Source organism: Archocentrus centrarchus, chromosome 14 (assembly GCF_007364275.1).
Source record: "Archocentrus centrarchus isolate MPI-CPG fArcCen1 chromosome 14, fArcCen1, whole genome shotgun sequence".
NCBI classification, from domain to species: Eukaryota; Metazoa; Chordata; class Actinopteri; order Cichliformes; family Cichlidae; genus Archocentrus; species Archocentrus centrarchus.
In genome coordinates, this window is record NC_044359.1 from 1,181,710 (window position 1) to 1,206,084 (window position 24,375).

At 40.8% G+C, this 24,375-nt stretch overlaps 2 protein-coding genes and 1 pseudogene across 2 annotated transcripts in view; 2 read left to right on the forward strand and 1 right to left on the reverse strand.

Annotated features, from left to right (window-relative positions):
• Window positions 1–488, forward strand: part of LOC115791941 (cysteine-rich and transmembrane domain-containing protein 1-like) — a 4,761-nt gene extending 4,273 nt beyond the window's left edge. Inside the window, exon 5 of the mRNA XM_030746250.1 lies at window positions 139–488. Within this exon, the coding sequence (XP_030602110.1) occupies window positions 139–257 (119 nt within the window). The 3' untranslated portion in view covers window positions 258–488. The remainder of the gene's footprint in view (window positions 1–138) is intronic.
• The window catches only part of LOC115791920 (GTPase IMAP family member 8-like), a 158,721-nt pseudogene extending 135,686 nt beyond the window's left edge, over window positions 1–23,035 (reverse strand).
• Window positions 4,420–9,825, forward strand: LOC115791930 (GTPase IMAP family member 7-like). Its single transcript, XM_030746230.1, has 2 exons — window positions 4,420–4,625; window positions 8,564–9,825. Exons 1-2 carry the CDS (start codon window positions 4,589–4,591, stop codon window positions 9,385–9,387), a joined length of 861 nt encoding a protein of 286 aa, XP_030602090.1. The 5' UTR covers window positions 4,420–4,588; the 3' UTR covers window positions 9,388–9,825.
• Window positions 23,036–24,375: the final 1,340 nt, after the last annotated feature.

Sequence of the window (24,375 nt, forward strand, 5' to 3'; positions counted from 1 at the left end):
GTCATCACACAGAGCCCAGAACAGGCCAAAGTTTATAGCAGTAATAATCGATCATCTATGATGTAAAAACAGTCACAGATGGTGAACGCCTCACTGACGTCCTGCTGTGATCAGTCATGTGACTTCCTGTCCTCTCAGTTTACGTCGTGGATCAGCATCAGGATCGGGACGGCGGCAGGAAGTCGTGTCTGGCGGCGTGTTCGACTCTGCTGTGCTGCTGCTGCCTCTGGGACCTGCTGACCCGCCACCTCTGCTGACCTCTGACCTCCCATCATGCAGCGTGGCCGACAGCTACACAACGCACTGAAACAAAAGCACAAATAAAACACAGGGCTGATCGTTACCGTGGAAATACTCTGTTTCTGACCTGTTTGTTTCACATGACGCCGATCCATCATCATCATCATCATCATCCATCATCATCCTCATCATCATCATTATCATCATCATCATCCTCATCATCATCATTATCATCATCATCATCTCCTCTCTGGTGTTTGTCTTCTGACACCATTAAAATAAAAACATTAAAGTGTTTTTGTCGTCGTGTTTTCAGTTTTGTGTTGTTGCTTCATCGAGTTTCTTGCACTGATTTTAAAACAAGTTTAAACACAAAAATCTGACTTCTTGTAGAAACAGTGAAAATGAGCAGAGATGGAAACCCTCTGACCCAGCTGCACTCTTCTCTTTAAAAGGAGCTTTTATGGTGAGGTCATTACTGTAATATTGTAATATAATGTTCAGGTAAGACACCTGGTGGTCCTTCTCTTCACTCCGTCCTCTGCACAGTGTCAATGAAAAAGGCCCAAATATGAGACTGTGATAAAAAGCTTGACTCAGTCCAACCACAATGACACACAATGGCAGCACAGTGATGTTAACAATAACACAATAGCAGACTGTGTGAGAGCGAAACACTTCAGCAGGTCCACTGATGGAAATCTCGTTATGACGTTTACTTCCTGTCAGTACTCGAGTTTGACGAAGCAAAACAAGTTTAGACTCACCAACAGCTGAGTTTACAATCTGAGACGCTGCTCTCCAGGGTCACATGATTCTGAGGATGGGAAACGATTTGATTGGTGTACGTGTGGACGGTTATCTCAGCTTTGATGGAGGCAGGGATTGTTACTGTACAAACACCCTCTCACTTACATTTAAAATATTTAGCTAATAATGGCAGGAACATTTATGTTAATCACATTTAACCATGTTACAGTATTTAGAGACATAATCATAGTCCGAAGCAGGCTACATACATACAGAGGTGGCTGTAGCAGGTCACCTACTGATCAGAAGGTCAGCGGTTCGATTCCTGGCTACTCCAGGCTGCATGCCAAAGTATCCTTGGGCAAGATACTTAACCCCAAGTTGCTCCCTGACGCAAGTGCTGGAGTGTGAATGTTAGATAATAAAAGCATTTAGCTTAGTTACTCATGGAAGTGCTTATATGAAGAGGTAAATGTAAACGTGTTGTAGAAGTGCTCTGAGTGCTCAGACTGAGTAGAAAAGCACTAGATAAGAACTAGTCCATTTACCATGTTAGTCAGAGGCAGTAATAAACACACTGTTGTTCTTTACACACAACAGAGAAGTTCAGCTACAGTCAGACGAAGGTCGCTGTAAACAAACAAACAAACACAGACAGAATGATCACATCATAAATGCAACGTTCGTGACACAGTGAAGAAAACAGTGATCATGTCCTCGACTCATCGACTGAGAACACTTCCTGTTGTTTTCATGAACACGATGTGACATGTGACCCTGTAACAGCTGTAAACTGTTGATGAGCGCTTCTCCCTCATACTCTCTGTGTACTCTCTGTGTACTCTTTGTGTACTCTTTGTGTACTCTTTATGTACTCTCTGTGTACTCTCTGTGTACTCTTTATGTACTCTTTATGTACTCTCTGTGTACTCTCTGTGTACTCTCTGTGTACTCTTTGTGTACTCTTTGTGTACTCTTTGTGTACTCTTTGTGTACTCTTTGTGTACTCTTTATGTAGTCTTTGTGTAATCTTTATGTACTCTTTATGTACACTTTATGTACTCTTTGTGTACTCTTTGTGTAGTCTTTGTGTACTCTTTGTGTACTCTTTATGTACTCTTTGTGTACTCTTTATGTACTCTTTGTGTACTCTTTGTGTACTCTTTATGTAGTCTTTGTGTAATCTTTATGTACTCTTTATGTACTCTTTATGTACTCTTTGTGTACTCTTTTTGTACTCTTTGTTTAGTCTTTGTGTACTCTTTGTGTACTCTCTGTGTACTCTCTGTGTACTCTTTGTGTACTCTTTGTGTACTCTTTATGTACTCTTTGTGTACTCTTTATGTAGTCTGTGTAATCTTTATGTACTCTTTATGTACTCTTTGTGTACTCTTTATGTACTCTTTGTGTACTCTATGTGTACTCTCTGTGTACTCTTTGTGTACTCTTTATGTACTCTTTGTGTACTCTTTGTGTACTCTTTATGTACTCTTTGTGTACTCTTTGTGTACTCTTTATGTAGTCTTTGTGTAATCTTTATGTACTCTTTATGTACACTTTATGTACTCTTTGTGTACTCTTTATGTACTCTTTGTGTACTCTTTGTGTACTCTTTGTGTAGTCTTTGTGTAATCTTTATGTACTCTTTATGTACACTTTATGTACTCTTTGTGTACTCTTTATGTACTCTTTGTGTACTCTTTATGTACTCTTTGTGTACTCATTGTGTACTCTTTATGTAGTCTTTGTGTACTCTTTGTGTACTCATTGTGTACTCTTTATGTAGTCTTTGTGTACTCTTTGTGTACTCTTTATGTACACTTTATGTACTCTTTGTGTACTCTTTGTGTAGTCTTTGTGTACTCTTTGTGTACTCTTTATGTAGTCTTTGTGTACCCTTTGTGTACTCTTTGTGTACTCTTTATGTAGTCTTTGTGTACTCTTTATGTACTCTTTGTGTACTCTTTGTGTACTCTTTGTGTAGTCTTTGTGTACTCTTTATGTAGTCTTTGTGTACTCTTTATGTAGTCTTTGTGGACTCTTTGTGTAGTCTTTTTGTACTCTTTATGTAGTCTTTGTGTACTCTTTGTGTAGTCTTTGTGTACTCTTTATGTACTCTTTGTGTACTCTTTATGTACTCTTTATGTACTCTCTGTGTACTCTTTGTGTACTCTTTATGTAGTCTTTGTGTACTATTTGTGTACTCTTTATGTACTCTTTATGTACTCTCTGTGTACTCTTTGTGTACTCTTTATGTACTCTTTGTGTACTCTTTGTGTACTCTTTATGTAGTCTTTGTGTACTCTTTGTGTACTCTTTATGTACTCTTTATGTACTCTCTGTGTACTCTTTGTGTACTCTTTGTGTACTCTTTGTGTAGTCTTTGTGTACTCTTTGTGTACTCTTTATGTAGTCTTTATGTACTCTTTGTGTACTCTTTGTGTACTCTTTGTGTACTCTTTATGTACTCTTTTCCACTTTAACGTAAATCGTTCTCCTGTTCGTTTTTTTTTTAATGAATTTTCCTGTCAAATAACTTTGTATTTTAAATGTAAACATTAGAGCATCTATACCAGAACATTAAATCTACAGATCTACCCCCCCACAGTGATATTTAACCGTTAATATATTCATTTATTGTTTAAATAATGCAGGTTCATTTTAACACACTGATGGCTTTGATTAAATGTTTCCATCAGTCTCTGCTCTGATTGGGACACAAAACAAGCTGAAATTTAAATACTGAACCTCCACATTTATAACAGGTATTAATATCATGTAATAATACACAACCTGACTTTTCACATCCTTCATGTATGAAGTCAAACTGTGTTTCATATTATAAACATGTTCTCCATTTAATCACTTATTAGAGGGTTAAAATTGTTTTATATATAAACTAGAAAAAAGTGCAACATGAATGATTTGAGCTCCAATGCTGAGAAATGCTTAAAATACTTAATTTACTGAACCAGAAAAAAAGGAAAAACAGATCAAATTCTTCACTGAACTTTATTTCATGAAACTATTGTTGAAAAATAAACAGAAAAATAAGGAAGTGAAATAGACGAAACACACACACACACACACACACACACACACACACACACACACACACACACACACACACACACACACACACACACACACACACACACACACACACACAGAGTAACTGTGTGGAGGTGAACCCTGTACAAAGTCTGATGAGTGTCAGAGACATTTAAAGCATCAGTTCTTCCAGGAAGTCCAACACGCTGCGCTCATCTCTGAGAGTCTGTGGTCTCCTCAGGACCAATGAAACGGTTTGAGGTACAGGGAGGTCTTCCTCTTCTTCTGGGTGTGACTGTGAACTTCCTGTCTGTGCAGCACCAACATGTTTCCCCCTCCGAGCTACAGAACAAGCTGCTGTTAACAGGAAGTCACAGGACGACCTGAGAAACCACCGAAGTACAAACAGTTAATTTAGAGTCAGAGGAGAAGCAGCAGCTGTGAAACAGTTCATGATTAGGAGGTTACTGCTCTGCCTTTATTTCCCAAACTTTAGGTTTTAGTGTAGAAAGCAGAGATGACTCTGAAATGATCTTAGTCTCTCATCATGGACGCTGTGATGCTGCTTCTGGTCCTCCTGGCAGGTAAGATTAAGATTAAGATAGTGTTTATTTGTCACATGCACAGTTATACACAGTACAATGCACAGTGAAATGTATTTTGTACCTGCAACATTTATAAATAAGAAGAATAAAAATAAAAAAAAAAGTAATTCACACTATACACTATACTCTATATACTATACACTATACACACTTTTATAAATTATAATATTTACACTGTGCAATAATGGTCCAGTTAGGGCTCAGAGTTGAGCAGACGGATGGCTTGTGGGTAAAAACTCTTCTTCAACCTTTCAGTCTTAGCCCTCAGGCAGCGGTAACGCCGGCCTGATGGGAGCAGGGAGAAGAGAGAGTGTCCGGGGTGGCTGGGCTGTTTTAGGATCTTCATGGCCCTCAGCCTGCACTGCTTGGTGTAAATGTCCTGCAGGTTGGGGAGGGTGGTTCTGATGGTCCGTTCAGCTGAACGAACCACCCTTTTTAGGGCCATGAAGTCCTGCTTGGTGCAGTTTCCCATCCAGGTGGTGATGCTCCCACGCATGATGCTCTCGATGGTGCAGGTGTAAAAGTTCCTGAGCACCTTGAGTGGGAGCTTGAAGTCTCTCAGCCGCCTGAGGAGGTAGAGACGCTGTCTGGCCTTCTTCACAGTGATGTTTATGTGATGAGTCCAGGACAGGTCCTGTGAGATGGTCACTCCCAGGTATTTGAAGGTGTCCACTCTTTCCACCTCAGCACCACTGATGACAAGTGGATGGTAGTCCCTCTGCTGCTTCCTGCTGAAGTCCACGATCAGTTCCTTCGTTTTGCTGACGTTGAGCAGGAGGTGGTTCTCCTGGCACCAGTTCTCCAGGCGGGAGACCTCTCTCCTGTAGGCTGTCTCCTCATTGTGAGAGATTAGTCCCACAACAGCAGTGTCGTCAGCAAACTTGATGATGACGTTGGACTCTGACGTGGCCTCGCAGTCATGGGTGTACAGTGAGTACAGCAGAGGGCTGAGCACACAGCCTTGGGGGGATCCAGTGGTGAGGGTGAGGGAGGATGAGGTGAGGTGACCCACTCGTACCACCTGTGGTCTGCTGGTCAGGAAGCTGTGAACCCACCTGCACAGGGATGGGCCCAGGCCCAGGTCCAGCAGCTTAGAGACCAGCCTGGAGGGAACTATGGTGTTGAATGCTGAGCTGTAATCTACAAACAGCGCTCTCACATAGTTCCCCTTACCAGTGTCTATGTGTGAAAGGGTCTTGTGGAGGAGGAAGGATATGGCGTCATCTGTGGATCTGTCTGGCCGGTATGCAAACTGTAGTGGGTCGAGGGTGGTGGGCAGTGAGGAGGTGATGAATGTCTTGATGAGTCTCTCAAAACACTTCATCACCACAGAGGTGAGTGCTATGGGCCTGAAGTCATTGGGGCTGCTGGGGTGTGGTTTCTTTGGGACAGGGACTATGATGGACTTTTTAAAGCAGGTGGGAATCACACACAGTTTCAGTGAGAGGTTGAATATCACTGTAAACACAGGTGCCAGCTGGTCAGCGCAGGTCTTAAGGACACGTCCACTAATACCGTCTGGTCCAGCCGCTTTCCTGGTGTTTACACGTCTAAACGCATGTTTTGATTGCGTCACTACTTGACAGTGCCCTGATTGGTCAGATCAACAGAAAAATTGAACTTGATCCGAAAAAATAAATGCCGCAAATTCGTCCTGTGAATGGCTGGTGTGAATGGCTCCATTAAAAACAAAATATAACAAAAAATATTTTTAACACACGAAACATTCGCATGGAATTTACGCATCCAGTGTGAAAGGGCCTTAAGTCTGAGGCCATGATCCTCAGCTGGAAAAGGGTGGAGTGCTCTCTCCGGCTCAGGGACGAATTCCTGCCCCAAGTGGAGGAGTTCAAGTATCTCGGGGTCTTGTTCACGAGTGATGGGAGAAGGTAGCAGGAGATCAACAGATGGATCGGGGCTGCTTCTGCAGTGATGCGGAGGCTGCACCGGTCTGTTGTGGTGAAGAGGGAGCTTGTGTAAAAGTGAAGCTGTTGATTTACTGTTGATTTACTGGTCGATCTATGTTCCTACCCTCACCTATGATCACGAGCTTTGGGTAGTGATTGAAAGAATAAGATCGCGAATACAAGCGGCAGAAATGAGTTTCCTTCAAAGGGTGGCTGGCCTCTTCTTTAGAGATAGGGTGAGGAGCGCAGCCATCTGGGAGGGACTCAGAGTAGAGCCGCTGCTCCTCCACATCAAAAGGAGCCACTTGAGGTGGCTCGGGCATCTGATTAGGATGCCTCCTGGCCGCCTCTTGGGTGAGGTGTTTCGGGCATGTCCCACCGGGAGGAGGCCCCGTAGTAGACCCAGGACACCCTGGGGAGATTATATCTCTCGGCTGGCCTGGGAATGCCTTGGGGTCCCAAAATTAAATAAATAAATGAATAAATAAATAAATAAATGAAATAAAATAAAATTAAATAAATTTTTCTTATTTTATTTTAATTTATTTCAAGATTTATTGAACAGGAGTGGCCCTCCAATCTCATTGTACATCCTGTATAATGACAATAAAGGCATTCTATTCTATTCTATTCTATTTACTTCACAATTTATTTATTTATTTCATAATGGAGTTTTATTTTGTGACACTTTTATTTTGTAATGCTACTTTACATATTTCAGTGACTTTTATTTCTTAACCCTGTTTTTCGTTTGAAGCTCTTTTTATTTCATGTTCTTATATTCAAATGAGGGGGCGGAGTTTTATCTGTATTTATATAAAATATTTTGTTTTATTTCATGGGGATATTTATTTATTTCATGGAATATTTATTTATGATTTATCAATAGCAGTATTTATTTATTTATTTACTTATTCATTTATTTATTTACTTAATTTTGGATGAAATGGCTCTCCATATGCTCCTCCCTTTTCTCGCAGCAAACACACAGCATGCACAAAGTGCACGCATGCCTCTGACAAACCCAAATGTTTGTCAGCTCTTAGCTACAAAAGTACAGGATGTGTTCAGAGGGAGAAACTAGGAGCAGACTCTGATACATGCCAGAGATTAGAAAAAAAAAAGGGGGGGTAAAAAAACAGCAGGACTTCAACAGTGACACAAAATCATATTCACAGACATGACTGACAAAAACCTAACAAACTATGATTCTCTGCTTGGTAAGTAAATTTAAACATTTTTATTACAAATTTCAGGTCCGAGCTGACTTCAGATGAAGAGTAGCAAAGCTCAACGCCCACCTGTTTCATCTTTATCTTTTTTGTAAAGATTATCACTCTGTTTTATCTCTGACTGTTTTCCAGTGTTATGCACATATTTGGTATCTATTGTTTTTTTTAATTATTACTATCCATGTTAAGCATTTTGTAAACTCTGATCCACAATGACTTGTTTAGTTCATAAATTAGCAGAAATGGTCTATAATAAGGCTCTGCTGATGTAAACACCAACACTCCAAAGTTGGATGAAAAATAAAAGATCCTGTTTTTACTGTTCTGGGAGAGGAAAAAAACAGAACTACTTTTTGAAATAGAACCCCTTTCTTCATGAGGAAAAGAACAAAGTGTATTTGAGGGTGATTTGAATATTTTCAGTAAGCTGAAGAAGAGAATAATGTGCAGGATCCCTCACAGTGGAGGTGCTGTTGCCCTCTAGTGGAGGTGTTTGGTAATGATGTGTATCAGTGGCTGGTTGTGTGTCTTTGTGACACTTGTTCTGCATCATTACTGAACAGCTGTTTGCTTCAAAGTGTTCTTAGAACTAAGTTTTGCTCTTTGATGTTTTCAGTTGAAAGTTTGTTTCTCTTTGATCCACGTCAGCACAGTTACTGCTTCACTGTCAGCTCACTGTTCACACTGGATCATTTTCAAGGTGCAACAATAATATTTTTAAGGAGCAGCTGATGTAAAGATTCTGAATATGATATCATGTCTTTGTCATGTCTGTCAGATGCAGAGGAAGCAGAGATCAGGATGGTGCTTGTTGGGAAAACTGGAGCTGGGAAGAGTGCTTCAGGAAACACCATCTTAAGGAGAAAAGGTTTTGAATCCACATCATCTGCTGGCTCGGTGACATCACAGTGTCAGAAGGAAACAGGAAAGTTTGAAGGTCAAACTCTGGCTGTAGTTGATACTCCAGGTCTGTTTGACACCAAACTCCTTGAAGAGGAGGTGGTCAGAGAGATCAGTAGATGCATCTCATTAGCTGCTCCTGGTCCTCATGTGTTCCTGGTTGTGATCCAGGCCGGAAGATTCACAGAAGAAGAACAAGAAACAGTGAAAATCATCCAGAAGGTGTTTGGAGAAAAGTCAACAGATTACACTTTCGCCTTGTTCACCTGTGGAGACGACCTGGATGCTGATGGAGTCACCATAGAAACAATGATCAGTGAAAATCCAGCTCTCCGCAGCTTCATCCATCAGTGTGAAGGACGATATCATGTCTTTAAGAATAGAGACGAGGATCCCTCGCAGGTCAGAGAGCTGCTGAAGAAGATCAACACCATGGCTGAGATAAGTGGAAGAAGCTGCTACACCAATGAGATGTTCAGAGAGGCTGAGAGAGCCATCAGAGCAGAGATGAAGCGACTTCAAACAGAAAATCCAAACATGGAGCTCAAAGAAGCAAGAAGAACGGCAGAGAGAGACAACTCCTTCATTCAAGCTGCTCTGGCTGCTGCTGAAGCTGCTGCTGCAGGACTGAAAGGTCCAGTGGCAGCTGCAGTATCTGCTGCAGCTAGGGCTCTTCAAGATGATGCATGCAAAATACAGTGATAATGAATTCTCATGTAGCAGAAACCCATTAAATCACATTAATATACAGACACAGGAATGGTTTGTAATTATTATTGTTTTCTTGACTCTTTTTCTCTGAATCATCTTTAATTACAGACTATTCATTTTATGAGATAAGAGAATCTTAATTTTAATTACCATTATTGATTAATGATCATGTGATCAATGGGACATTCTTTAGCGCTTAGGTTCTAAACAGTAATCCAGGTTATAGAAAATGTGTTGAAGCTGTGTGTAGTCTTGGATGATGAATGTAACAGATGAACTGGAATCGACAAGTTTGCAGAAAAGCAAATTGATGGTTGTTATAATCAAAGTGTGACATTAAAGAGCAGCAGACCATCTGCTTTGTGTTTCCTCTGAACTTTATCTAACATGATAATAAATATAAAGATACCAAATAAACAATTTTTAATACATCTGACTTTGATTGCTTATAAGAAACCTGACAGACCTGCGCTTTGTGTTACTGTGTGAGTCACAGATTTTCAAACTGGAAAAAAGGGGTAAAATCAATGTTGTAAGAAATTTAAAATTAAAATCTGTTTGATGTAATAATACTCAAAATAATTATATTCATAACCAAATTTGATAAACCAAACTAGTCCAAGTATTACAGTGTACTGCAGTACACACGTGTGGTTTGTCCAAGCGGTGACCCCCAGTGAGGCCATTGCTCCACTGCTGTGGGTGTAATAAACTCCAAGCACAGCAATTTTAATACTCCACCTTATAAGAGTGTCATGTAAGCTACAGTACATAACTGTTCACTGTGAATTTTTTCAGAAGTGTTATGAAAATTATAATTTTATATCTTATATTTTTATGTCTGTAGACAAGCCCTATTTTTCAAAACCATCTTTTTGTAACCTTCTTTGCATTAACTCCACAATACTTTACTGATCTGCTAATTCCTAATTATGCCCCAGGCCACTTCCTTCGTTGTCTTCAGAGCAGCCTGCACCTTTCAAAAGAGAATCCAGAGTTCAGAAGAATGTGAGGGAACGAGGAAGCGGAGAGACGGGGAAAAACAGATCAGATGAACACTGAGGTTATATAAAGTGTCTTGAAGAGTCCAAAAAATTCTAAATCTAGTGATCCCCTAAGATTATTTGAACAAAGCAGAGAAATATCCAGAATGATCTGGTCACAGTGAAAAGTTTGGACATCCATATTCAGAGACAGTTTTTCACTTTTTCTACAGTGTGGAGCAAAAACTATGAAACAACACAACATTGTGCTGAAACTGTTGTGGAAGAAACTTTCAGATTATTATGTGAAAGTACCCATACAGCAGTGTAAAGATGCTCCATGAAGAATCCTGGCTGTCCACGAAGGCCTCAAAACCTTCAGAGGGAGATTCACTGTTTGGTGGAGCTGTTAACAATTCAGAGGCACCTCAACTGTGACCTGTTAGAAGCCATCAAAAGCCAAAAGGGCCGGAAAACACTGCGGGTTTAATCTTATAATTAATTCATTTTTTTGTGTTGACATGTTTATGTTACAACATTACAACACAGCAGTTTGTGAAATGGTCCTAACCTTTGATCTAGTGATTTTTGTTCCTGGACAAAATTTTTCATTTGTCTACTCTCACTTTTAGTTACTCACGTCTTACACACACACTCAAACTCAAACTCAAACTCAACTTTATTTATAAAGCACTTTAAAATCACATGCAGTTGCCAAAGTGCTGTACAAAACTACGAACAAACAAGCAGAACACAGACACAAGATAAGGAAAGAATTAAAAATAAATAAAAACCACAGCTAAGAAAATAAACAAAGAAAACCAACACCTCAAACTGAGTTAAAAGCCAATAAGAAGAAATGTATTTTAGGAGAGGACTTAAAAGCAGAGAGTGAGTCAGCCTGCCTAATGTGCAAAGGAAGATCGTTCCACAGTTTTGGGGCAGCAACTGAAAAAGTGTGGTCACCTCTGGACTTCCTCTTTGTCTTTGGGACAGCCAGCAGTGCCAGATCAGCTGACCTGAGTGAACGTGAAGGAACGTACAGGTGGAGCAGATCTGACAGATATGACGGGGCGAGGCCATGAAGACATTTAAAAACAAATAAAAGGATTTTAAAATCAATCCTAAAACGAACTGGGAGCCAATGAAGTGAGGCCAAACATTCAGAGACACACACTGTACTATACTGTAGAGTACTTTGCAAAAGACTCAAATCAGAAATGAAAGGAAATCAGAGAAATTAGAAAAACAAAGGAACAAAACCAACAAATGCAACAGGAACAAAACAAAACTACTTCAAAAACCTATAATCATGAGAACATGACCATTAACATAACTCTTTATAGGAGCTTATAGCTTATATTTACAGGTGGACCAGGTGACCCCGAACCATCCTTCAGCATAAAATATAAAACTGCACTAATTATGTACAAAGCCAGATGTGATATGTTGGCAGGGAATGTACAGAGGATGTTTGTTGACAGGGATTATAACCTTTGAACCTGAGGACTCTTAAGGCACGAACAACAATTAAAACCTTTTGTTGATGCTGCAATAACCTCAGGCAGAGGGATTACCCATGATGCACTGAGCATTTCTTCTCCAGTAACTGTGCCCTGAGCCTCTCTTAGAGAGAATAAATGTGTAAATCCTGATCCATGCAGTCAAACTTCATCTGCTGTATGTGGACTGGAACAAGTTACAGATTCAATATTAATCAGGACTTTTCTGTTATGGTGCTTATTTCTATCATTCATAAATACAGTGAGGAGGCACCAGCATGTGGACAGAAGTATTTCCAGCTCGCTCTGATCAGAACTTCATAATAATGTGATCATTCAGTCTGACGTCAGTCTGTCCAATAAAAAAAGAGTGTAATGAGTTCGCTGCAGACGGGAGTTATTTCTTTGCTGTAAAGCTTCAATGACCTTTAATGCTGTGTCCATACTCACATGATCCTCCTAAAACACATCAGACTCATTTCTGAGACCTTTAGTCTCCTTCCTCACACAGAGTCAGTTTCCTTTATTGTCTTTATTATTTATTATCACGTTAGAACAAAGTTCAGATGAAACATAACACAAATGTGTCTGCTGCTCTTTAATGTCACACTTTAATCAACACAAACATCTCAGTGATGGTTTTCTGTCTGATTTCAGTTTCCTTTGTTACACCAGCTCCTCTGACAGCAAAGACAACCTTCATCAACAGCACTGCTCTCTGAGTCCTTATGTATCATTGAGAAATCAAACTTGGGAACTCTGCAGACTTCTACATGAAAACATGTTTTATATTGCTGATAACAGGAGCAGTAATGACCCATTAATCACATTAAGAAATTAAGACTCTAAAACTTGTTAGTGAGGATGATACATTTAGTTACAAAAAAAGGAAAAAGAGAAAAAATATAAATGTATGATCAAACAGAAATTAGTTATTGATTTTTCTGCATCTTCATATTAATGTGACTTTATTCTAATTAAGCTGCAGCTCAGTGAACCCTGTTACTGTATAACACAGGCCTTCTTTGCCACAGCTACAGCTCCTGCTGTGAAACCCACTGCACCTCCTACTACAGCTCCCACTGGTCCTGCCACGGCTCCTGCAGATGCTCCACCAACAGCAGACAGAGTGAATATGACTGCATTTCGAATAAATGAATTATCTTCTTCTGCCTTTTTTCTCGCTGCTTCATGCTTCATCTCTGGATTTTCTCTCTGAAGTTTTTCTGCCTCTTCTCTGATGGCTCTCTCAGCCTCTTGGAACATCTCATTGGTGTAGCAGCTTCCTCCATTGTTCTGAACCATGGTGTTGATCTTCTTCAGCAGCTCTCTGACCTGAGAGGGATTCTTCTTTCTGTTGTTAAAAACATGATATCCTCCACCACATTGATGGGTGAAGTCTTTGAGATTTGAATTTCCTTGGATCAGTTCCTCTATAGTTTTACCATCTGCTTCCAGATCGTCTCCACGGGTGAACAAGACCACAGTGTATCCTGCTGCTTTTTCTCCAAACATCTCCTGAAGGATTTTCACTGTTTCTTGTTCTTCTTTGGTGAATCTGCCACCAGGAACACATGAGGACCAGGAGCAGCAAACGAGTATCAACCACAGCCAGGGTTTGATTATCAAACTGAGTCTTTTCCTTCTGACACTCTGATGTTACTGATGAGGTGGATGATGTAGATTTAAAAACTTTATCTTTTCCTAAGATAGTGTTTCCCACTGCACTCTTCCCAGCTCCAGTTTTCCCAACAAGTGCGATCCTGAGCTCTGCATCTGTTGGAGAATCACACAAACACATGATCACACTGAGTGTAGACATGTCACTGAATATCTGCAGATTTCTTTTTTATGTTAAATTATGAACCACCATCACCCCAACTGACCAAAATAATTCACTGGGTTTTTGTTCTTATCTGATCAATATCAGATAAGTAAATGTCCTGCAGGACATTTACTTATCTGATCAATATCAGATAAGTAAATGTCCTGCAGGACATTTACACCAAGCAGGACTTCATGGCCCTAAAAAGGGTGGTTCGTTCAGCTGAACGGACCATCAGAACCACCCTCCCCAACCTGCAGGACATTTACACCAAGCAGTGCAGGCTGAGGGCCATGAAGATCCTAAAACAGCCCAGCCACCCTGGACACTCTCTCTTCTCCCTGCTCCCATCAGGCCGGCGTTACCGCTGCCTGAGGACTAAGACTGAAAGGTTGAAGAAGAGTTTTTACCCACAAGCCATCCGTCTGCTCAACTCTGAGCCCTAACTGGACCATTATTGCACAATGTAAATATTATAATTTAAAAAGTGTGTATAGTGTATAGTATATAGAGTATAGTGTATAGTGTGAATTACTTTTTTTTCATTTTTATTCTTCTTATTTATATGTGTGTGTATATATGGTTGCAGGTACAAAATACATTTCACTGTGCATTGTACTGTGTATAACTGTGCATGTGACAAATAAACACTATCTTATCTTATCTTATCTAATATCACTAAAATTAGAGACATCCTGCCTCAGAGCGATGCTGCAAATCCAGTTCATGAATTCATTTTTTCTAGGCTGGAGAATTATAGTTCATTATCAGGCTGTCCTAAAAACATTTGAACCACACAGAGAGTCAAATATTTTCCTGCCACACAAACATCAACAGCAGTTTTTATTGGAGTAAAACTTCTCCTTGTAATAAACCAAAGTCAACTTTACTATAAAACTTGTGCCTCACAGTAAATTTCAGTTTAATATTGGTTGAAAAATGTTTGTGTGTTTACCTTTTAGCAGTAACTAGTATAAGGTATAAGGTGATAAAAGTAGAAGGTGGTGACATAAACATCTTTTAAAGCAGCATCTATTCAACTATTTTGGACCTTCCACCCACCGTCCATTCAACCAGCTCTAAGAGGTCAGTGATCTTCAGTTACAGTAATTTCATTACAGAAAAATCTGTATTTGTGTCTCCTGTTCCTGCTGTAGTTGTTTATTAAGGTGGACTCTAACAGTACTGTCATGGTCCTGGGCCGTCTGTCCAGCGTTTTGTGTTTTTAGTTTATTTTCCCTGAGTGTTTTATTCCCAGTGTGTTTTGATGATCTTGTTCCCTTTGTCTCTGTCTCCCCTGCTCCATGGTCTTGTCTGTTTTGTCATGATGTCTTGTCCCTGACCTCCTGTGTTTTCATGTTGAGTTATTCCTAGTGTTGTGACTAGTCTGCGTCTCTGCCCCGTGTCTGTGTGCCAGTTCCCCGTATGTAGTCTGCGTGCACCTTGGTTAGTCACTTCCTGTATTATTTTGACAGTCTTGTGTTCCCTGTGCTTTGTGTCTAGTTTTGCTTCCCCTGTTATTAGTTTCATTTGCTTCACCTGTTGCTCCCTGCTGTTTCCTCTTGTCCTGATTACCTGCTGTGTATTTAAGCCCTCAGTGTTCATCTGTTTCTTGTCGCGTCGTCTTCAGTATTCCCTCGTAGTGTGGCCCTCCTCTGTAGTTACTTTAGTTTAGTTTTGGCATCTGTCCAGCCCCTGCCTAGCTGTGTTCTGGTTCCTGTTATTTTTTCCCAATAAATCCTCCTTTAAGTCCTGTTTTGTGAGTCTGCATCCTGGGGTCCAATCCTGCCTGCCAGACACACGCCATGACAAGTACGTGCACTGACAGATTAGACTAAACTGTGTTTTCAATGATAAATGTGCTCCATGTGGAAGTTAAAGCTTTAATTTTCTACCTTTGAACAAAGTTTCAGGTTCTGCCATGTTTGGATGACACAGGAAATAAGTCTGAAGGTTGTAAATGTACTCACCTGCAGGTGTGCCGGCCATCTTTTTCAGGTAGTTGGTCTGTGATGTGTCTCTGCTGATTTCTGCTGCTGAATGGTTTCATTTCCACCTCAGCTCTGAGTCCTTAACTGCTTTCAGTCTCCTCCCTCTGAACGCATCACGTCCTCATTCAGCTGGGTCTGTCACAGGTGTCAATCATCACAGGCTCCGCCTCCTGCATCAGGTCCATGTAGGGCTTTAAGAATTGCATCAAAGATACTTTCTGCTTCAATATCTCAGTAACAAAGCCGGTCGTTGTGAAGTAGACTTTATTGGACAGTATCAACGATACATGAAAACACAGACGCAGCTTTACAAGCCCCATTAATCATTTCTGAGCTTTTATAAAGTCTTTATTGAATAATTATATAACAACAGTTTCTCCACTCAGACTGCAGACAGAGTTATTAAAAGCACAGACACGAGCCTCCATCAGCCTGTTACCTTCCTAACATCCAGAACTACACAGTATCACAGACTGTGGTGTCGCTCTGACAGGTTAATGGTACATCCTTTGGGTCCAGATGTTCTGCAGCTGGTGTGGATCAGACTTATTGTGGTGCTTCCTGTAAATGTTCAACGTGAGAGTTTGATGATGGAATCAAAGCTTTGGTTTGTTTTTTATTTAAAGTTCTTCAGAATTTAAGTGACAAATCTTACAGACAGTTTAAAATAACTGTAATACTGTAACTGTAATAATAAAGTTCAGTTATGGATGTATGCATTTCTGGGACCTTCATATCTTTACTGCCGCCTAATAATGATAATATGGTAACTTTGTAACTCATGCAAAGTTCTAGTTAAAAAGTTAAAGAACTAAAATAAAAATTTTTTTGGTTTATTATTTATTTCTAAACCTTATGAGCTTAACTGGTTTATTATTTTTAGATCACAGTCACTGACATCATCTGTGAGGTCCATGAAGACAAAAATCATTGTCCAACACTTCCTGTGTGTCCACCAGCAAATCCATCTACTAGATTTGAAGGTTCACTGAATGGATGTCAATAAGACTAACACACACTTTATTTATTATCAACAGAGAACATTTAACGTCATGAGGAAATATTGAGCAGATGTCTTTAATGTCTCACTTTGATCAAACATCTACCATACCACTTTATTTATAAAGCACCTTAAAAACAACAAGGCTGGCCAAAGTGCTGTACAACACATCAATCACAGCAACAAGCACAGACATAGGACAGAACAATATAAAAGACACACCAATAATGAGCACAGTATTGAAAATTTAAATACTTAAAATATCAAAAAGTTTTAAAAATAAGGAACTCTGAATTTTCTGCAGATCGGTTCCTTTCAGTTCATCCTTCGTCCTCTGACAGCACAGGAATTCATCCATAATTTCATCTGTTTGACTCATGATGCATCATTCAAGAACTCAAACTCAGGCTTCAAAACACAGTTTACATAATTGTTTCAGATTAATCATTATCATCAATAAGAACAGGATCATCTTTGTTTCAAAGCTCTGTGTAATCAATAGAAATAAACTTTTAACAAATACGATACATTCCGTAAAATAAGCAAGAAATCAAAATCTGATCAAATAAAAATAAAGTGTTATTATGATTATTTGTTTCATGACTTTATTTCATGACTCTGCAGCCAAAAATAATCAACACTGAGCATCAGTGTATGAAACATTTATGATCTCTTATTACACACAGCTGTCATTTAAGACCCATTATAGCTCCTGCTGTGACACCCACTGCACCTCCCACTGCAACTCCTACTAGACCCCCTACAGCTCCAACACCAGCTCCAATACCACCACCAACAGCAGCTGCAACTGCAGCTGGAAGGACCTGAAATGGGACTCTCTCAGCCTCTTTCAACATTTCAGTGGTGTAGCAGGTTCCTCCATTTCTCATAACCCTGGTGTTGATCTTCTCCAGCAGCTCTCTGACCTGAGAGGGACCTCTGTCTCTGTTGTTAAAAACATGATATCAGAATCAGAATCAGAATCAGAAGGTTTTTATTGCCATATGGGTGAACAGGTTCACAGCATTAGGAAATTGCTGCGGTACTTCGTGCTTACAGAAAAAAACAAATAAGTAAGTATAAAAATTATATAAGACAATATACAAGTATACAAATTGCAAATATACAGAGATATTAGAGCTATAACTATAGCACAATATTACAAAATTACAAAATATACAGTGCAGAGACTAATTAAAAGATAAAAGAATGTAGACTATATTCCACTAATATGTACATCAGTGCAGTCAGACAGGTGCATAGACATAGGGTCATCAGCATGTGTGGAGGGTGGTGGTAACAGTCTTAGGGTAATTGTTCATGAGTCCAACAGCAGAGGGGAAGAAACTGTTCTTATGGCGGGAGGTTCTGGTCCGTATGGACCGTAGCCTCCTGCCTGAGGGGAGAGGGTCAAAAAGTCTGTGCCCAGGGTGAGAGTGGTCGGCTGTGATCCGACCTGCACGCCCCAGTGTCCTGGAGGTGTACAGGTCCTGGAGAGATGGGAGGTTACAGCCAATCACCTTCTCAGCAGAGTGCACAACGCGCTGTAGTCTCTGTTTGTCCCTAGTGGTGGCTCCAGCGTACCACACAGTGATGGAGGAGGTGAGGATGGACTCAATGATGGCAGTATAGAACTGCACCATGGTCCTTGCTGGCAAGTTGAATTTCTTCAACTGCCGCAGGAAGTACATCCTCTGCTGGGCCTTTTTGATGACAGAGGTGATGGTGGGCTCCCACTTGAGGTCCTGGGTGATGGTAGTTCCCAGGAAGCGAAAAGAGTCCACTGTGGTGATGGGGGTGTCAGTCAGGATGATGGAGGGTAGAGGGGCTGTGTGCTTCCTAAAGTCCACTATAATCTCCACTGTCTTCTGGGCGTTCAGTACCAGGTTATTGTGGCTGCACCAGGACACCAGACGTTTGACCTCCATCCTGTAGGCCGACTCGTCCCCGTCTGAGATGAGTCCGATGAGAGTCATGTCGTCTGCAAACTTAATAAGCTTGACAGACTGGTGGTCAGAGGTGCAGCAGTTGGTATACAGGGAGAAGAGCAGAGGAGAGAGGACACAGCCCTGAGGAGTGCCAGTGCTGATGGTCCGGGAGTCCGAGACATTCTTCCCCAGCCTCACGTGCTGCTTCCTGATGAACAGGAAGCAGCACGCTGATGGATGAAGCTGCAGAGAGCTGGATTTTCTCTGATGAGTTTATCTATGGTGTCTCCGTCTGCCTCCACATCATCTCCATGAGTGAACAGGACCAGAGTGTAACATGTGAACTTTGGTCCAAACACCTTCTGAATGATTTTCACTGCTTCTTGTTCTTCTTCAGTGAATCTGCCGGCACGGATCACAAACAGGAGCACATGAGGACCAGGAGGAGCTAATGAGAAGCACTTAGTGATCTCACTCTTCACCTCTTCTTCAGTCAGTCTGATATTTAACAGACCTGGAGTATCAACTACAGCCAGCCTCTGACCTTCAAACCGACCTCTTTGACCCTCTGAGGATGTAGACAGAGTAGGCTGAAAGGCTTTTCCTCCTAAGATGGTGTTTCCTGCTGAACTCTTCCCAGCTCCAGTTTTTCCAAGAAGAACAATCCGGAGGTCTGTTTCCTCTGCTTCCTCTGCATCTGTTAGAGAATATTTTACAGATGCAGTAAAGAACATTTTCAACACAAACAATCAGGGACTTACAGCTTTATCTAAAATATGAAGGGTTATATCTGAAGAGTCTTCACCGTTGTTTCTGCCCATATTAAGAATTCCTGAATTCAAAAAACTTTGAACTTTACATTTTTAATTGTCTTTGAAAAACGGTTTTCAAAGATTTCCTGTATTTTCAGCACAAAGTGCTTCATATAACAGAAAATAAATATTTAAAGAGGTGCTGATCTTCCTTTTTATCCAAAGATAATTTCAAGTTGAACTTTATTAAAGCAAAACGTATTTAGAAGAATAGAATAGTATGCCTTTATTGTCATTATACAGGATGTACAATGAGATTGGAGGGCCACTCCTGTTCAGTGCCATGTAACAGAAAATCAAACTCTCTAAAATAAAAATATTATGAAAATATTATAATCTAGTATGATCAATATAATCAAGAGATATACAGAAATAAACAATGTGTAAAATATACAAAAAATAGCATGTATAAAAATATATACATACATTGGTGCATCTGTACGTTGTAAGAAAAGTAAATATGTGTATACATATAATAATGAAGATGATGAATATTGCACTTGGTGAATGAATATTGCACTAGTGAATGAATACTGGATATTACACAATATAGGAATATAGGAATTTAAATATAGGAATTTAAAGCCTAAATAAGCATGACAACTGTAAAAGCACTCACTGAGTACAGTATACTCACTGGCCATGTTTGTCTTGTTCAGGCAGTCGGTCTGTGGTGCGTCTCCTTTGGTGTTCTGCTGCTGAATGGGTTCATTTCACTCTGAGCTCTGGGTTAGAACCTGCTTCAAGGCTCCTCCTTTCAAACACGTCATGTCCTTATTCAGCAGACTGTCTCACACTGATATGTTCACTGGGCACAGAAAGGGAAACAGCACCATCTGCTGTTCACAGACTGCACCTGCAGTCAGCGATAAAGCACTGAGTAATCCTCAAAGAAACAGGATTGGCTCTTCAGATGGAGCGTGTGCTGATTGGCTGACTTTATGCTGTAATGTAGATTTGGGAGAAATGTGCTGACAGCACCAACTGGACCTCCTGGAGATTCACAGACAACAGAGGTCACACAGAGGTCAAAGACAAATAGTGAACTGTCCACGTTAGCGGTCCACTACTGCATCCATCTGCATCTGTTTTAAAAGATAAGGTACTACAGTAATAGTAAAAATACTGGATTAAGGGCAGCATGAACAATAAATGCACTACACAAATTAAATCAACAAGACCTGGTAAGGGGAACTATGTGAGAGTGCTGTTTGTAGATTACAGCTCAGCATTTAGCACCATAGTTCCCTCCTGGCTGGTATCTAAGCTGTTGGACCTGGGCCTGGACCCATTCCTGTGCAGGTGGGTTTACAGCATCCTGACCACCAGACCTCAGGTGGTACGAGTGGGTCACCTCACCTCATCTCATCCTCCCTCAGCCTCAACACTGGATCCCCCCAGGGCTGTGTGCTCAGCCCTCTGTTGTACTTGCTGTACACCCACGGCTGTGAGGCCACATCAGAGTCCAACGTCATCATAAAGTTTGCTTTTTGCCATGCTGACAACATGGCTGTTGTGGGACTGATCTCCCACAACGAAGAGAAAGCCTATCCCCCTGTCTGTGTGGGTTTTCCAGTCCAAAGACATGCAGTCAGTGGGGTTAGGCTAATTGGAAACTCTAAATTCGGCACAGGTGTGAATGAGGGCATGAATGTGAGTGTGAATGGTTGTCTGTCTCTCTGTGTTGGCCCTGTGACAGGCTGGCAACCTGTACAGGGTGTACCCTGCCTCTCACCCTATGTCAGCTGAGATAGCCCCCCCCCCCCGTGATGTGGAAGAATTGTATATATACTTTAAGCAATTTTACAGCAATCTATAACAACAGAAGGATTATATTTTAAAGCAGAATTTACAAAAATTGATTCCATTCGTGCACAACTCATCATGCCCAAGCTAATTACGGCTTGCTCAAGCATATCATTTCCAACCAATGTCCGACGTCAATCCTTCAGACCCGTATCGATGCCTTGTTAAATAAACAAAACCTGAAAGTCCAAAAACTCAAAGACACTGAGTGAAAATGACCCAGGACCAGGGTATTATATACTGCTCAGATTATTGTTTCATGGTCTGAATTTGAATGCAAGCAGTTATTTTTATTTATGTATTACAGAACAGTTCATATTGTTTTCTATCCAGAAACATTAGACTCTGCGTGGAAACCACGTGACAGTCAGAGAGCAGCTCAGTGATGTCTGACATGAAGCCGTCCTCAGCGCTCAAAGGGAAAACAACAAACTAAACACGAACAAAGAGGAAGTTTGTGGAACACTTCACTCAAGCTGAGAGGGAGTCGGAACGCTTTGAACACAAGAGTATGCGGCCATATCCCACAGGGGTCAGAGTAGATCATACCCCAGGCATTCACTGGTGGGGGGTTCTCTCCCACCCCCACCATGAAGAGAAAGTAATGTATTCTGTACCAGCAGCAGAGCTTCATTCACATCTGGTGATTGAGGCTGCAGCATTCAGTATGCAGGCAGATCAAAGTTAACATCAACCTGATAATCACAAATATGCTGATTTCATGCATGAATAGAATAAAAACTGTTGACACTCCAGGATCCTTGTCAGTGTGTTTATTATAGTAGAAATCAACAAGCTGTTTGCAGGCTAATGCAGTTACATTATGCTTTGCATTTAATAAAGCAGGAATAAAATTCTATTCTATAAAGAGCTAATCACATGATCGATAACTACTAAGTGATGAACCACAGATGTTACTCCTCTCTAAAACACTTGTAGATGTTGTAGATGACACTCAGAGAAATGTGAATAAAGCATCTCCCTGTGGTTATCACTGGATAACACATGCTTGTTTAATGGCTACAACTGCAGCGGCCACTCCAGCTCCCAGAGCTGCTCCGACTGGACCTAAGACGCTGCCAATGCTTGCCCCTAAAGTACAAGCCCTGAGGTACTCGTTGCTTTCCTCTGCCTGTCTTCTTGCTTCTTCTTCTGCCATCTCTGGTTTTTCTCTCTGGAGTCGTTCCATCTCTTCTCTGATGGCTCTCTCAGCCTCTCTGAACATTTCATTGGTGTAGCAGCTTCCTCCATTTCTCTGAACCATGGAGTTGATCTTCTGCAGCAGCTCTCTGACCTGAGAGGGATCCTTGCTTCTGTTGTTAAAAACATGATATCCTCCACCACACTGACTGATGAAGTCACTGAGTTTTTTATTTTCTTTTAATTCTTCTACGGTGACTCCATCTGCTTCCAGATCGTCTCCACGGGTGAACAAGGCCATGGTGTAATGTGCTGCTTCTTCTCCAAACAGCTTCTGAAGGATTTTCACTGTTTCTTGTTCTTGTTTGGTGAATCTGTCAGCCCGGATCACAACCAGGAACACATGAGGACCAGGAGCAGCAAAGGAGATGCACTTAGCGATCTCTCTCTTCACCTCCTCCTCAGGTAGTTCAGTGTCAAACAGACCTGGAGTATCAACTACAGCCAGTGTTTGACCTTCAAACTCTCCTTTTTCCTTCTGACACCCTGCTGTTATTGAAGAAGAAGATGATGTAGATTTAAAAGCTTTTCTTCCTAAGACGGTGTTTCCTGCTGCACTCTTCCCAGCTCCAGTTTTCCCAACCAGCACCATCCTGAGATGTTCACCCTCTGCATCTGTTGAAGAAGATTGAGCTGTTATTTGTGAGGTGCTCCAGATCCTGTTCTTTCTTTAACCACACCTCTGAGTGACATCATTATTCAGTATGAATACCATACACTAGTACAGAGAAAACCCAAGAATTAAAACGACCCCCTATGAGCAGCACTTGGTGACAGTGGGAAGGAAAAACTCCCTTTAACAGGAAGAAACCTCCAGCAGAACCAGGCTCAGGGAGGGGCAGTCCAATTTAATGAGTAATAATGATTATTGCAGTTGATGTGTGTATGTGAGATGAGCACATAAAAGAAACACTCAGTGCATCATGGGAACCCCCCAGTAGCCTAGGCCTATAGCAGCATAACTAAGGGAGGGTTCAGGGTCACCTGATCCAGCCCTAACTATAAGCTTGATCAAAGAGGAAAGTTTTAGACTGATTAGATTGAACTTTATTGTCATATACACTATACAACAAAGTTGCCGTTCCAGAACACCCATCCAAAGCGAATACAGTAAGATAAGTGAGGAGGAAAAAAAAGCATCTCATATTTTGTCCCATACCAGGGCAATGTATGAGGTTCAAACAAACTTCTGCATGAAGACAAACAACAGAACAAACAGGGGAGACAGGTGTCCGCGGTCATGCAGCCGTTGTACTGTGCTACCGTTGTTTTAAGCCTAATCTTAAAAATAGAGAGGGTGTCTGTCTCCTGAATCCAAGCTGGGAGCTGGTTCCACAGAAGAGGGGCCTGAAAGCTGAAGGCTCTGCCTCCCATTCTACTCTTAGGTATCCGAGGAACCACAAGTAAGCCAGCAGTCTGAGAGTGAAGTGCTCTGTTGGGGTGATACGGTACTATGAGGTCTTTGAGATAAGATGGTGCCTGATTACTCAAGACTTAAATAATTCTGTCTTCATGCACTTCAGCTGTCTTCTGTGGTCTTTCAGGTCTTTTGGTGTTGTTGAGCTGCTGGTCAGTGCATCATTATTTTTAAGGATGAACCAGATTGATTGAAGGCTTCTGCTCACTCTCTGGTTGGATTATTTGGGTTTTACAGTTTAATAATTGCCTTCCCCAGTTACACTGAGATTGTGTGGGCATTACATATACCTTCCTAAAATAATGGGCTAATCATTTTTTCAGGTTTTTCAGAAACAGAAAAAAAAACTGAACAAAATGATAAAAATATGATGGTTTAAGCTAAAACAAACAAGCAAAGAAACAAATCATCAAAATAAGTTAGCTAGTAATTTAGGGAGGTTGTGATATTCAAAATTCTAGTAAAAAGATATAAAATACAAGCTGAACATTTGAATAAATTAATTTTCCATGAAA